The sequence below is a fragment of the Oryx dammah genome, unplaced genomic scaffold (genome assembly GCF_014754425.2).
Source record: "Oryx dammah isolate SB20612 unplaced genomic scaffold, SCBI_Odam_1.1 HiC_scaffold_2, whole genome shotgun sequence".
Classification (NCBI taxonomy): Eukaryota; Metazoa; Chordata; class Mammalia; order Artiodactyla; family Bovidae; genus Oryx; species Oryx dammah.
This window is the reverse complement of record NW_024070186.1, coordinates 159,467,009-159,480,390: the sequence shown is the minus strand read 5'-3', so window position 1 is coordinate 159,480,390 and position 13,382 is coordinate 159,467,009. Positions and strand designations below refer to the sequence as shown.

The following is a 13,382-nucleotide window of genomic DNA, read 5'->3' as shown; positions in this document are numbered from 1 at the left end:
GGTCCCCGTGTTGATGCAGTCACGCGGAGGCCTGGGCGCAGGTTCATCCTTCTTGCAGGGAATACAGGGCTGAAGTTCGCAAGTGTAGGGTGCCTCACGCCCCAAGGAGAATGTATGAATGATATGTCTTGGTCATCGCGGCGTCAAGACAATCACGTCACAGAGAGACCTGGGCTGCCATAGACCTGTATTCATCACAGTCAGACCTGGTAGTCTGACTCATGATTATGGGACTCCCTGGTGGCCATTTTGAGGAGGTGTTAAATTCTGGATCTTTCGGCCACCGTATCAGAAAACTGTACCGTTTCCCCGCCCTAGCCTAGGTTGTGAGGATTATTTAAACCAGTTTTGCGGGGCTTTAGGATTATTTAAACCAGTTTAGCGGGTCCAATAAGGACCCTTGGAAGCTGTTGTTGGTATGAGGCAGTGTGAAAGCAGCTCTTTGCAGGAAACTGCCCTCAGCAGGAAGCTCCTTTTCTTGTCACTTTAGCAAAGCTAAATTGTAAACAAGTTTTGAACCAGCACACCCATCCCCTCCTTGAAACCATACTTTACCCATCTATGGGCTAAGCACACCTTTCAAATTTTTAATCGCACAATGTCTTGCCATATTAGTTCTTTCTGCAGATCAAGAAAGGAGAAATGAAGAATTCAGCAGATGACTGGATTGCTTCCCTAGCCTCTAATTCAGTAATCTGAACAAACTATGAACAAGATAGCCTCTAGAGGAAGAGCACAAGAAGTAAACTGCGTGGGTGAAACAGGAGGGAAGCAGGCAGGGCACAACCTTTGAAAGAATGACATAACCAAGGGGCATAACATAAATTGATTAGAATCAAATGGGTCCAAGATGGCAGACAAGTCAAGTTGACTAGACCTTGCTTCTCAGTATAAACTAATTGTAACACAGCAGCAAGCTAATGTGAGCCACCATGACAGCTTGACCCTCAAAGACCAAAAAGTGGGCAGTGGCTCAACCCCTGGAAATCTCCACCCCCTCCCCACCAAATAGTTGGAATAATCCTCCCACTCATTAGCCTGTCCCTGGAGTAGGAAATGGCAACCCACTCCAGTATTCTTGCTGGAGAATCCCATGGACAGACTAGCCTGGCAGGCTACAGGTTAGTATGACTAACACTAACACATTAGCACATGAAATTACCCAACCCACAAAAGGTAACTACACCGTGTTTCAAGACCACAACACTCACCCTCTGCGATGGCCTGCTCGCTATGGAGTGTTGTTTCTTTCTGAATAAATACATTTCTTAGCTATCACTTTGTGTATCACTGAATTCTTTCTGATATGAGGTTTGTTAGGTCCTGAAACCAGGTCTGTGATCTCAGTTGGAAGACTATTGGTTTTGGCTGGGTTCAAGTCCCAATCTTGTCAGTTCAGGTCCCAAGCAACGTTTTGACTGAGTTGGAACCCCAGCACATGGGTTCAAGTTCCAATCCGAGGTAAACAGTTTCATGACAATTCTGACACCTGATCTCAAGGACTAACTGAGATTTCTTCCCTTTAAAAGTTTTTTGGGGAGGTTGAGTCCACCATCTCCCCAGATTGCCAACATTCTGATTAAAAGTACTTTTCTTTTGCCACCAACATTTGTGAGTATGTAATTGATTTTGTGAGTGGCAAGCAGTAGGACTTCCATTCGATAACTAACTAGGCCATTGAACAGCCTAACTTGTTGGAAGCACCATGCATGGCCAAAGTTGGTGTTCAGTCTTCCCAGGCAGAGGGTGCCCTGGGCACCTACCTACTCTTCTGCCCAGGTCCACTCTGGCTCCGGAAGGGCATGTGGACTTGGTTTCCCTGTCTGGCCACCCCTCATCCCTACTTGGACACTCTCCTGTGTCGCCCCAAAAGGAGGCTTTTCTCACAACCTCTCTCAGGGAGAAGGAGAATCTCATCTGGGTCATTGCTGGCGTGTGCCAGAGAGGCATGCTGTGGCACCCAATGAGAAATAAGCCAGTGATGATCCTGGATGCTGAACAGCTCAGCAGTTACTGAGGCCACAAATGGATAATTCTTTAGAGTGGGTGGAATCTGAAGATGCTGCTGCTTTGGCCCTGAATCAGGTTGGTGGCTAGCCATGCAGGCTCTGGGCTCAGACCCGCTGAAATTCAAATCCTTGCTCTGGCACTGAGTGTGCAGCCTTGGGCAGTTAACCTCACCAAAGACCAGTGTCCACCTCTCTGAAGCGGCAGAATAGCTGTTTGTAAAGTTTGTGGAGCCTTACTATAAGCAGATGGGGGGCGGGGTGTCCCTGAAGAAAGAGAACCTGGTGTGGTTTTATTGACAGAAGATAAGCCATTTTTGGCCTGGGCCATTTTGTGATCTAAGCCTGGCCTCAATGCAACCCCCTTCATGAATGTGCCTGTACCCTTAGCTTAAAACTCCCCCTATGCTGCTGTCCAGGGAGACACTGCTTTGGAAGAGATGCCCAAAGTGCTTGCCTCACTTGCCGCAAATAATATAAATCCTTACTTCTTGGTTGTATCTTTTTGCTCAAAACCCACCAAGAAACAAACCCAGCTTTTGGGTAATATCACCAAGAGTTAGCACTCAATAAATATAGATGTTTCCTAAGCTATAGCCATAGTTATAATTTTTGACTTCTGACCTCTGGCTCCTCAGGAGTCCTCTGAAGCCCCTTTCCTTCCTGGGTCTCCTCCCTCCCTAGGCCTCAAGGCAGCTCTTCCCCTCACATGGGATCTCTGTGCACCCTACGGCGCTGTGGTGGGTGGTCGGTTGCAGGAGGTAACTTCTGTCCTCGTGTCAATGAGTACAATGTCACCTCCTGCAGGGAGAATAGGGTCAGGAGAGGCTTGAGGGAGGTGTAGAGGCTCAGCCCCCAGCCCCTAGCTCTGTAGCTGGGTGCAGACCCTCCTCCAGATGGCAGGTGAGGCAGCTGGCCAGCTGCTCTTGTTTCCCTGCACAGGAAGTCCTCCCGGGTCCTTTCTGCCCTGTTGCTTCAGCCACTCAAAGCTCACCATGGAGACACTCCCTGGCTTCTAAACTAAGCGTGTAGGGTCTCGGCTGGTGGACCTTCTCCTTTGCTCTATTTACATTTCTTAAAATGTTATTAATAAATAGCAATTGTTAGGGACTTCCATGGTGGTCCAGTGCCTAAGATTGTGTGCTCCCAATGCAGGGAGCTGGGGGCTTCCCAGGTGGCTCAGTGGTAAAGAACCACCTGCCAATGCAGGGGATATAAGAGATTGATCCCTGGGTCAGGAAGATGCCCTGGAGGAGGGCATGGCAACCCACTCCAGTATTCTTGCCTGGAGAATCCCAAGGACAGAGGAGCCTGGCGGACTACAGTCCATGGGTTCACAAAGAGTTGGACATGACTGAAGTGACTCAGCACGCACGCACTGGGTTTGATTCCCTGGTTAGGGAACTAGATCCCACACACCGCAACTAAGACCCAGCACAGCAAAGTAAACAAAACACATATTAAAAATAAATAAATAGTAATTGTCAATCACTGCTAGTTACTAGTGTGTCTTTCATTTGCAGCATTTTACAACTATTTTCTATAAGGGAAGTGACAGAACTCACTGTGGAATTTGAGTTGACAGCACAGATTCAAATCTGGCTTCACCTCTTGCCTGCTGTGGGTCGTGGGGCACATAACCTAGCCTCTCGGGGCCTGTTTCCCCATTCGTGAAACGGGAACACCTCCCGAGTATTCAGAGATCAGTTGAGAGTCCACCGATGCCTGGCAAAACCCGCGCGCTCGCTGGGCAGAACTGAGTCATTTTGACTCTCCCAACAGCCATAATGGGGCAGATGTTACCAGGTCAGATCACAGATGGGGAAGCAGGTGCATCAGTACTTCTGGGAGAGGCTGGGCCATCTGGCTGCAGCGCTACCAACTGGAGCAGGTGAACGGCTAAAAAATACTTGCATGGACAGGAGCCCAGTGTCCTGTCCTCGGCAAGGGTGGTTCTCAGGACTACTCTGAAAGCCCGTCCTGGCAGGTCAGGCTGGCTTTCTGAGGCCTGCGGGGACAGGATGCAGCGTGAGACTGATGCTGGGCCCGGTCTACCCGTAACACACCCACTCTGGCCTCACTGGCCTTGCTGATGGGCGGGATGCAGTGACACAGGGTGCTGTGCCACTGACCCTGCAGGGCACAGAGGAGCAGTGTAACGTGCGATACAACTCCTGAGCCCTTGTGCTCTAGATCGCGAGAGCCACAGCTCTGCCCTGGAGCCCTTGCTCTGCAACAAGAGAAGCCACCACAAGGGGAAGCTCAAGTACTGCAACCAGGGAAAGACTGTACAGCAATGAACGCCCACCACAGCCACAATTTAAATAAATAAAAAAATATATAAATTATATCGTAATAAATTATATATATATATACATATATATATATAAAAGAAACACTGAGCTCTGAATGGGGACCCATTACTTTGATCATGGCAGGCCCAAGACTGAGGTATCCTGGCTCTCAGTCCCTGGCTTGTTCTGGTCTCAATGCCTTGGGAGGCATCTTGAGGATGTTCTCTTGGCGGGCCCCAGGCTGAGGGCAGGATGGGAGGACAGCCAGCATTGCCCAGCCGGGGCTACTAGGGCCCCACTGCGATGTGCTCACAGCCTTTCACCTGGCCCGCTACAGCCAACCTCTGCCCCCGATGGATGGTGCTCAGCCTATTGGGGAGGTGGCAGCCTGGAGGTCCCTCGCTGTTCACAGACCAACCCTCTCTCCCACTCGGGTCTGGCCCAGCAGTGACCACCTGCTGCAGTCACTTTTTGACTGAGTACTTTCACCACAGAGGGCATGGGTTCAATACCTGGTTGGGGAACTAAGATCCCATAAGACACACGGAGTGGCAGAAAAAGAAAAGAAAGAAAAGGGAGGGAGCCATGGCTCAGGCCTGCATGGGGGCAGCCGCACTTGGCCCCATCCAGCCAGGCTGCCCCTTCAGGGATAGCCTTCCTTGCCCCCCTGCCCCCTCGCCCCTGTCAGTTCCGAAGGTTGGGAGTTTCTAGGTTTTGTTCAGGTTCTTGTTCTTTCTGCTGCTCTAGAAACTGAGCTCTGTCTATACAGACGGATGACCCTTGGCCTGGGAGTGAGATGGCAGAAAGGGGCAAGGACGCCAGGTGCCAGCACGTGAGCGTGGTCAGGGAGCTGAAAGGGCCTAGGCCGGTCTCCAGGTGCAGGCGGGGAAGAGAGGTCCTGGGCGGGGAAGCCCCAGACCCAGCCAGGGCACGGAATGGGGCAGTGGCAGAAAAAGCTAAGGACAGCAGAAGGGCCCCTCTTGGGAGAGGGCATGATGCGAAGTGCCCCAGACTCCTGAATGTATGGGAAGGCCAGGTCTGGTGGCCGCCACCTGCCTCCTGGGACACCTTCACTACAGCGGAGTAAAACATGAGTTATCTTCTGCTACAGCAGATGACTACAAACACAGCAGCTTAAACACTAATTTATTATATCACAACTCTGTGGGTGGGCTCAACGGGGTTCCTGTTTAGGGTCTCACCAGGCTGAAACCAAGGGCGTAGACTTTCAGGGCTCTGGTCTGCAGGCTGGGGGAGGAGTTGTTGGCTTCCAAGCCTGTTCAGGTTATTGGCCAGATTTGGTCCCTTGCAGCTGTCATCGCGCCGAGGCGCTCCTTTCCCTACTGGCTGTTGGTCAGGGGCCGCCCTCAGCTCCTCACCACGTGGCCCCTCCATCTTCAAAGCTAGCAATGGACAATCACCTCCTTGGGGTTGGGTACTGGTCCCATTTGTATCTCTCTGACTCCTTCCGGAAAAGAGGGGCACGCAGACCAGACTCAGCACTGACTCACTTGCCTGTCTTTGGGTGCCCTGGCTGGAGTTCAGGAGGGTAAACATGAGCAGGAAGGGAACAGAGGGAATGTGAGACCCATAGACACACGGGAGGCTCCTGGAGGAGGGTTGGCAACTCGCATTTGGTGAGCTCCACAGAGGACGCCGGGGACAGACAGACGAATGGATGGATGGGTGGCTCCTTGGCTTTATCAGGCCTCTGAGCCTTCAGTCAGAAGGGTGAGGGATGTGTCAGTCCCCAGAGAGACTGGGCAGCCAAGGGACCCCAGAGTCTGGCTTCGGGTCAGTCACTGCATCAGATGTTGAGGTGAGCCTGAATCCAGGGGCTGTAAGTGGCCACATTGGTATAGACCCCTGGACGGTTGGGCAAGGCACAGCCCTTGCCCCAGCTCACCACACCCACCAGGACCCAGCGCCCAGACTTCATGCAGACCAGGGGTCCTCCAGAGTCACCCTGCAGGAGAAAGGAGAGCTTAGGTCCCAGCCCCCCAGGGACTCTGGGTCCCAGGCTGCCATCCCTCAGTGGTGCCTCTGGGTCGAGGTTCAGCACACTGAGCCTGGAGGTGGTACATCCTGGGTCCCAGGTTCTAAGGAGGTAGGGTGCTGGCCGCAGGGGCGTGGGCTCCAGACGTTCCAGGCAGCTTCTCGAACCTGGCAGGCATCCTTCTGGCCCCTGATGTAGCCGGCACACAGGCTCCCCGGCAGCACTATGTGTTCGACCCGGGGCACATTGGTGCCCAGGTGGTAGAGGTGGTCGCAGGTGCGAGCGTCCAGCAGCGGCACCCTCACTCCCTGCAAGGGTCGCCACTCCGGGAGTGGCACTGGAGGAGAAGCAGGAGGTCTAAGAGGCGGCAGAGACTTCCCACGTGGCACTAGTGGTAAAGAACCCGCCTGCCAATGTAGGAGACTTAAGACACGTGAGTCTGATCCTCGGGTTGGGAAGATCCTCTGGAGGAGGGCATGGCAACCCATTCCAGTATTTTTGCCTGGAGAATCCCATGGACCGAGGAGTCCAGTGGGCTACAGTCCACGGGGTTGCAAGAGTCAGACACCCAGGAAGAGCCCGCAGAGGGTGAGGTGGAAAGCAGGTATTGGTGGGAAAATCCTCACCTGCCAGCCCAGGGCTCCCTGGCCGTACAGAGAGGATGTCTGGGTCCCTGGAGGTCAGCGTGAGCTGGGGAGAGAGCCTCTGGCCCGCCCCCAGTGCCCCCGTGCCCCCGTGCCCTGCCCTCTGCCTCACCTCCTGGGCGGAGGCTGCCCCAGCCAGTGACCCAGCAGGGTGTGCCAGGCGGCTGGCGGGCCCCAGGCTCCGGCAGGCAGACGGGCTGGACGCGGGTGCTCAGGGGTGTTGGGCGACGCAGCAGCAGCAGCGCCAGGTCCCCGTGGGCCCCGTCCTCCGAGTAGTCCGGGGGCAGTAGCACTCTCCGCACGGGCGCCAGGAGAGCAGGGGGCGAGCTGGGACCCAGGTGCAGCGCCCCGAGGAGCACGCGGTACTCAGCGGGCAGCGCCTTCCTGCGTGACGGGGGCGCTAGGTCTAATTAAGGCAGCTTCCCCTCCAGCCCAGGAGCGCTCGTCCCCGTCGCCCTCTCTCAGAGCCCGGGGTGAGACCTGTGCGAAGTCTGGGCGCGGGGTCCCGGTGGGTGTGGGACGCCAGAGCAAGGGCTGTGCCCTGCCCAACCGCCCGGGGCTCTGTACCAACGTGGCCACTTACAGCCCCCCGAATCCAAGACCTTCCCTGGGTCTTGCTCCACCCGCCCCGGCCTGGCAAATCTCGACGCGGAGCCCTAGGGGGAGGGGACCGTCCCTCGGCGGGGCCCGGCTGCCTGCTGACCTGGGAAAGCAGTGTGCCGCCGTCAGCACCCACTGCGGGGCGATGAGCGAGCCCCCGCACACGTGCGCCCCGCGGTGCTGGATGCTCGCCTGCCACGGCCACTCTCCAGCCCTGGCGTCCCGGCCGCCCACGATACGACTGGACACCCGAGGCTGCCCACACGCTGGGAGGACAAGGGGACTGGGGGTGGGCAGAGCAGTGGGGGCCGGGGAGGCGGGTGGGGATGGGGTTAGGGAGGGGTGGGGCCAGGGAGGCGGGTGGGGGCGGGGTTATGGAGAGGTAGGCACAGGGGGTTTCCGCGGCTTTCTTACGTTCAGATGCCAGGGTCCCGGCTAATCCTGGAGGTGGAAGCAGGGAAGGGACTGGATTACGGGTCTGGTGTCAGGTAACGGGGTGATGGGGAGGGCGGTCACAGATTAGGAAGGAGGGTAGAATGAATATGTCGCACTGACTTGATGCCAGATTTTTGTGCAACCGGCTACCAGGATTAAACCCTCCCCAGAGCCCTGTGAGGTGGGGACTTACACCCATTACACAGACGAGCACAACCGGATTTGGAGAGCCCAAGGTCAGTGACGGAGAGAACTTGAACTCTTGGAGCCAATAGTGCCGGTGTGCTAGGTCACTTCAGTCGTGTCTGACTCTATTCAACCCCAGGGACTGTAGCCTGCTAGTCTCTGTTCATGGGATTCTCCAGGCAAGAATGCTGGAGTGGGTTGCCATTTCCTTCTCCAGGGGATCTTCCTCACCCAGGGATCGAACCTGAGTCTCCTGTGGCTCCTGCATTGAGGCAGACTCTACCGCTGAGTCACTGGGGAAGCTCTGGAGCCAAGAATAGGACGTCTGAACTTCCCTGGTGGTCCAGCGGTTAAGAATCCTCCTCCCAGTGCGGATTGGGAGACAGGTTCAATCCCTGGTCAGGGAAGATCCTACATGCAACGAGAGAAGACACAGCAGTGAAGAGCCCACTTGCGGCAGCTAGAGAAAGCCTGGAAGGAGCAAGGAAGACCCAGTGCAGCCAAAAACAGAAAAGAGTAGGATGCCTTAGAGTGCTCTAGAGGTAGCAGGAAGGCTGGGCAGATGGAAGCCAAAGCTCCTGTGGTCAGCACCCCCAGCCCCGGCCCCACTCACCCAGCAGCAGTAGGAGCAGGACCTGGAGGGAGGAAGCCCACTCCATTCTGCCTTCAGGGCTGGGCCCGGTAAGGGTGGTGCTGCCCAGGACTAGTCTGGCTGGAGCCTGCCGAGAGAAGAGGAGGATCTAGCCCCTCCACCCACCCTGAGCTCCTTTTGTCTGCCTTCAGACCCTGGTTGGTCCCAGACCTAGCCCTGTGGCCCAGGCTCTATGCCCTATGCCCAGGCCCCAGGGACCACCCCTGCCCCCTCAAATGCTGCACGATTTGGGCACCTTAGGTCTCCATGCAAGCCCTGGAGCCCAGCCCCTCCCCTATCTTGTATTTCCCTGATAGATGCCCCCCAACCCTGTTCTCCGCAGACCCTGCATTCTTTTCTCACCCTTGCAGCTGGTGTCCACCCTGCTAACTGGGCTGGGGGAGGATCTGGGGGCTTAAAGAGCCAGGAGAGGGGTGGGGGGCAGGAGGTAATTAAGGAGGTCAGGGCGGGGCTGTGGCTTCCTGCGTCCAGCCTTGAACAAAGATGCTTTGAGCTTTTGCTGCGGCAGGAAAGGGACACTGGAGTTTCTTGAAGGAAGCCTGGCTTGGGCCAGGGTGCTCGGAACTGGAGCTGGGAGCCTGAGTCCAGCCAGGCAAGGGTGGAGTAGGGGGGGTGGGGTACACGGGATGGGGTGGGGTGGGGGCCTGGACTGCTCCCACCTCCCGGAAAGGCTCCGGAACCTCCTTTTACCAAGTCAATGCCCCCCCTCCAGCTGCCATCCACTTGGTTCCCCCTCCTGGGGGCCTTCCTGTCCAGCACACCCCCTCCTTGGCAGTGTCCCAGAAGGAGGTGATGTGTGACAGGGGAGATCTGATTCATACCTGTTTGTCTCCCCTCTGTGAGGCAGGGTCTGCGTCTCTGTCCCTGTCTTAGCTCTGGCTGCCAGGACAGAACACCACAGTGTCCATCACTCAGTCGTGTCCAACTCTTTGCGACCCCATGGTCTGTCCATGGAATGCTCCAGGCAAGAATACTGGAGTGGTTTGCCACTGCCTTCTTCAGGGATCTTCCCAATCCAGGGATCAAACCCGGGTCTCCTGCATGGCAGGTAGATTCTTTACCGTCTGAGCCCATAGACTGGGGGCTTAAGTTCCATTCTGGAGGCTGGACGTCCAAGAACAAGGAACTGGCCAGATGGGAGCCTCTTCTCTTGGCTTGTAGGGGGCTGCCCTGCCATCTCACTGAATGATCACATAGCCTTCTCTTTGTGTCTGCCAGGCATGAGGGGTAGTGGGGGAAGGTCCTGCTGTCTTTTTTTCTTTTCTGGTTGTGCTGGGTGGCGTGCAGGATCTTAGTCCCCTGACCAAGGATTGAACCCAGGCCCCCAGCAGTGGAAGCATGGAGTCCTAACCACTGTACTGCCAGGGAAGTCCCCTGGTCTCTCTCTCTCTCTCTTTTTAAAATTATTTATTTATTTATTGGCTGTACCGGCTCTTAGTTGTGGCATGTGGGATCTAGTTCCCTGACCAGGGGTCGAACCTGGGCCCCCTGCATTAGGAGCTCAGAGTCCCAGCCACTGGACCATCAGGAAAGTCCCTGGTATCTCTTTCTGCTGCTGCTGCTGCTGCTGCTAAGTCGCTTCAGTCATGTCCGACTCTGTGTGACCCCATAGACGGCAGCCCACCAGGCTCCCCCGTCCCTGGGATTCTTTAGGCAAGAACACTGGAGTTGGTTGCCATTTCCTTCTCCAATGCATGGAAGTGAAAAGTGAAAGTGAAGTCGCTCAGTCATGTCCGACTCTTAGCAACTCCCACAGACTGCAGCCCACCAGGCTCCTCCGTCCATGGGATTTTCCAGGCAAGAGTACTGGAGTGGGGTGCCATTGCCTTCTCTGTATCTCTTTCTATAAGGACACTAATAAGTCCAGCCTATGACTTCATTTAATTACTTCTGGAGTCACTGGGGTTAAAGATTCAAAGTATAAATTTTGGGAAGTTCACAGATGCTCTTCCTAGGTGGCTCAGTGGTAAAGAACCCACCTGTCAATGAAGGAGACACAGGAGACACAGGTTCCATCTGGGTCAGGAAGATCCCCTGGAGGAGGAAATGGTAACCCACCCCAGTATTTTTGCCTGGAGAATCCCAGGGACAGAGGAGCCTGGTGGGTTACAGTCCACGGGATCTCGAAGAGTCGGACACGACTGAGAGACTGAGCACATGCCCAAATATCCAGTCCCCACTGGCAAGAGCGGTGCCAGCATGGAGTGGGCACTGAGTGCTCGGGAGTAAGTGGAAGGGACCAGTAGTCATGGGGGGTGGCGAGGGTGAAGGGGACAAAGGAGGGGACCTAGGGGCGAACCAGCCCCAGCCCTTCCACACAAAGCGAGGGATGGCGGCCTCGGGCCTGACTTCCACTGTCCACGTTCTGGGACCAGGCTCAAGCCCACGCTCCAGCCTCCGGAGCTGGTTAGTGGAACATCATCCCTCCCACCCCCGAGACCTTGGGGGAGCTTCCTCTTCTGTAAAACCCGCCCCCCGGGTGGTCGCAACAATTAACAATTAGCCCTCGCAGAGCCTGGAACCATGCCCGGCTGATGGAAACGCTCTAGAAGGAGGGCCAGGAGAATAAAAGCAGCGCCCTCCCTGAGGTGCTGACCTTGGTTGCCCTGGATCCAGCCGCCACTGGAGGCCTTGGCTGCAGTGGAGCCAAGTGGGCAAAGCTGGGGTAGCTGGAGAGGCTGGTGGGACAGAGAGTGACCCAGGACCCTGGGGACACACAGCTGTCTCTGGGGACGTGGGCCATACCTTGAGAGGGGGTTCACTGGAAGGCTGAATGCCCAGTCCAGTGGGGGAGCTGCGGGGGCCTCTACCTGTTGCAATTTGGAGGCCTGGAGGACACTTGAGGGCAAGGACCTTGAAACAAATTCCCACCGAGGAACTGGCTTATGGTGGGAGGATCTGGAACTGGTTGACTAACGGGCGATCAAACCTGAGGGGAGTAGGAAGGGAACCCCTTCCAAGGGGTTCACTCCAACCCAGCCCCCTGTCTCAGATTGAGAAACTGAGGCACAGGCCCCTGCTGGCCCACATGCCCTCAGGCCCACCCCAGAGTCACCCTGCACAAATGGCCCCCGGACAAATGTCATCTGCTTGCCCGTCTCACCACCCTCCTCCTGGGGCCACAGCTGAGTCAGCCCCAGCTTTCTCTGCTGCCGGACCTGCCCCAACTCCTAGGTATGGGCAAATGACCCAGACGGGGCCAGCATCCCACCATGGCCCCCAGGTAACAGTGATGGGTCAAGAGGCGACATGTGACCCCAGACCAGCCAATCAGAATCCTTCCCTGAGATTTTTCACCCTGCAGGATAACCGTTGGGACCCGGGCAGGGGACGCCACGGCTGCGGCCACAGGCAAGGACTCTCAGCCGACCTGAGAGCCTGGAATCTTCTGGACTGAGGAAGAGTGCCCTGTAGAGTTGGAGCTCCTCATTCCATCCATCCTTGCACTCGGAGGGCTGCCCTGTATCCTTCTAAACCAACTCTCCTTCACTCATGCTGGTTCTAAGGAATCCTGCTGCTTACCACCAAAGTCTTTAAGTGCCAAAGATGAAAACAAAGTTACATTCAACAAAAGTGGAGGGGAGGTGCCCCCGAGCCGGCTGCCCTGCCAGTGTGTTTCAGGATGGCGGCACCCAGCCTGCCGCCTGCAGCACAGGACTCGTCTCTGATGAGTGCCCAACCCTGCTCTTGGCCAGACCCCCAGGCACCCTGCAGACCTGGCAGCAAATGAGGTGGTGGGGGGTGGCCTTCCTGGGACCCAGCTGTTTTCCCACTGATGTCCCAGCACAACCTGGGCCCTCCGGGAGGGCTGCAGCCTGAGCCCACCTGATGCCGACCCCAACAACCAGAGTCACGCAAGGAGGAACAATGGTGTGGGGTGAGCCGGGCCACAGGGAGGGGTGTGCTGTGGCACCAGGCTGGGGTAAGTGGCCCTGAACAGGACGCTATGGGAAACGTGTGCCTGGCCGGGCTTGACGGTATTTCTGTGGACAAGACTGTCACGCAGGGACTAGGCCACCAGAGGTTACTCGGCCTACTGCTGGAGGAGCGGCCGTAACACCCCAGCAGGCAGGCCTGCGGGGCAGTGTCTCAGGGCGGCTGGTCTGGGGCCAAGCGCTTCACAGGCATTAAATCATGCGGTCCTCCAGCAACACACGGGATACCAGGCAGTGAGCGCTCTGTGTGGGGTCAGCCCGGAGGGCCTTTGGGGGAGATGAGCAGGGACACCCTCAGGTTTTGACTGCTCCGAAGGGCAGATGGCGGAGGGTGGAAATCTCAAAGCAGGTGAGTCCCACCTGGGAGACGTGGAAGACACCAGGCACCAGGCACCTGCTGGCCCCTCTGAGTCATGCACGCCACACAGCCTGAGGTCGACATGGGCCATTGTGAGCTAGGTGACTTGAAGGATTCTGTCACTTCTCTGGGTCTCAGTTTCATCATTTAAAAAAAAATTTATTTATTTTTTGACTGTGCCGGGTCTTCGCTGCTGCGTGGGCTTTCCCTAGTCGTGGTGAGCGGGGGCTGGCTGCTCTCTGGTCGTGCTGCTTGGCCTTCTCTCGTCACTGAGCA

At 56.2% G+C, this 13,382-nt stretch overlaps 1 protein-coding gene across 1 annotated transcript; it reads right to left on the bottom strand.

The window, feature by feature from the left end:
- Positions 1-5,429: 5,429 nt before the first annotated feature.
- On the bottom strand, positions 5,430-8,820 carry PRSS33 (serine protease 33). The gene is made up of 6 exons (XM_040266346.1): positions 8,775-8,820; positions 7,955-7,981; positions 7,644-7,806; positions 7,053-7,324; positions 6,464-6,633; positions 5,430-6,266 (listed from the first exon to the last, which is right to left on the bottom strand). The coding sequence occupies exons 1-6, from the start codon at positions 8,818-8,820 to the stop codon at positions 6,108-6,110; spliced, it is 837 nt and encodes a 278-aa protein (XP_040122280.1). The 3' UTR covers positions 5,430-6,107.
- Between the last annotated feature and the right edge of the window lie 4,562 nt (positions 8,821-13,382).

Bases quoted from the DNA above. Each gene is read 5' to 3' on its own strand.
- PRSS33 (XM_040266346.1), bottom strand. From the start codon at position 8,820: ATGGAGTGGGCTTCCTCCCTCCAGGTCCTGCTCCTACTGCTGCTGG. The intron at 7,807-7,954 runs GTAAGAAAGCCG...TTGTCCTCCCAG, and splicing joins CGGGACCCTGGCATCTGAAC to CGTGTGGGCAGCCTCGGGTG. The intron at 7,325-7,643 runs GTCAGCAGGCAG...CCCGTCACGCAG, and splicing joins GCGGCACACTGCTTTCCCAG to GAAGGCGCTGCCCGCTGAGT.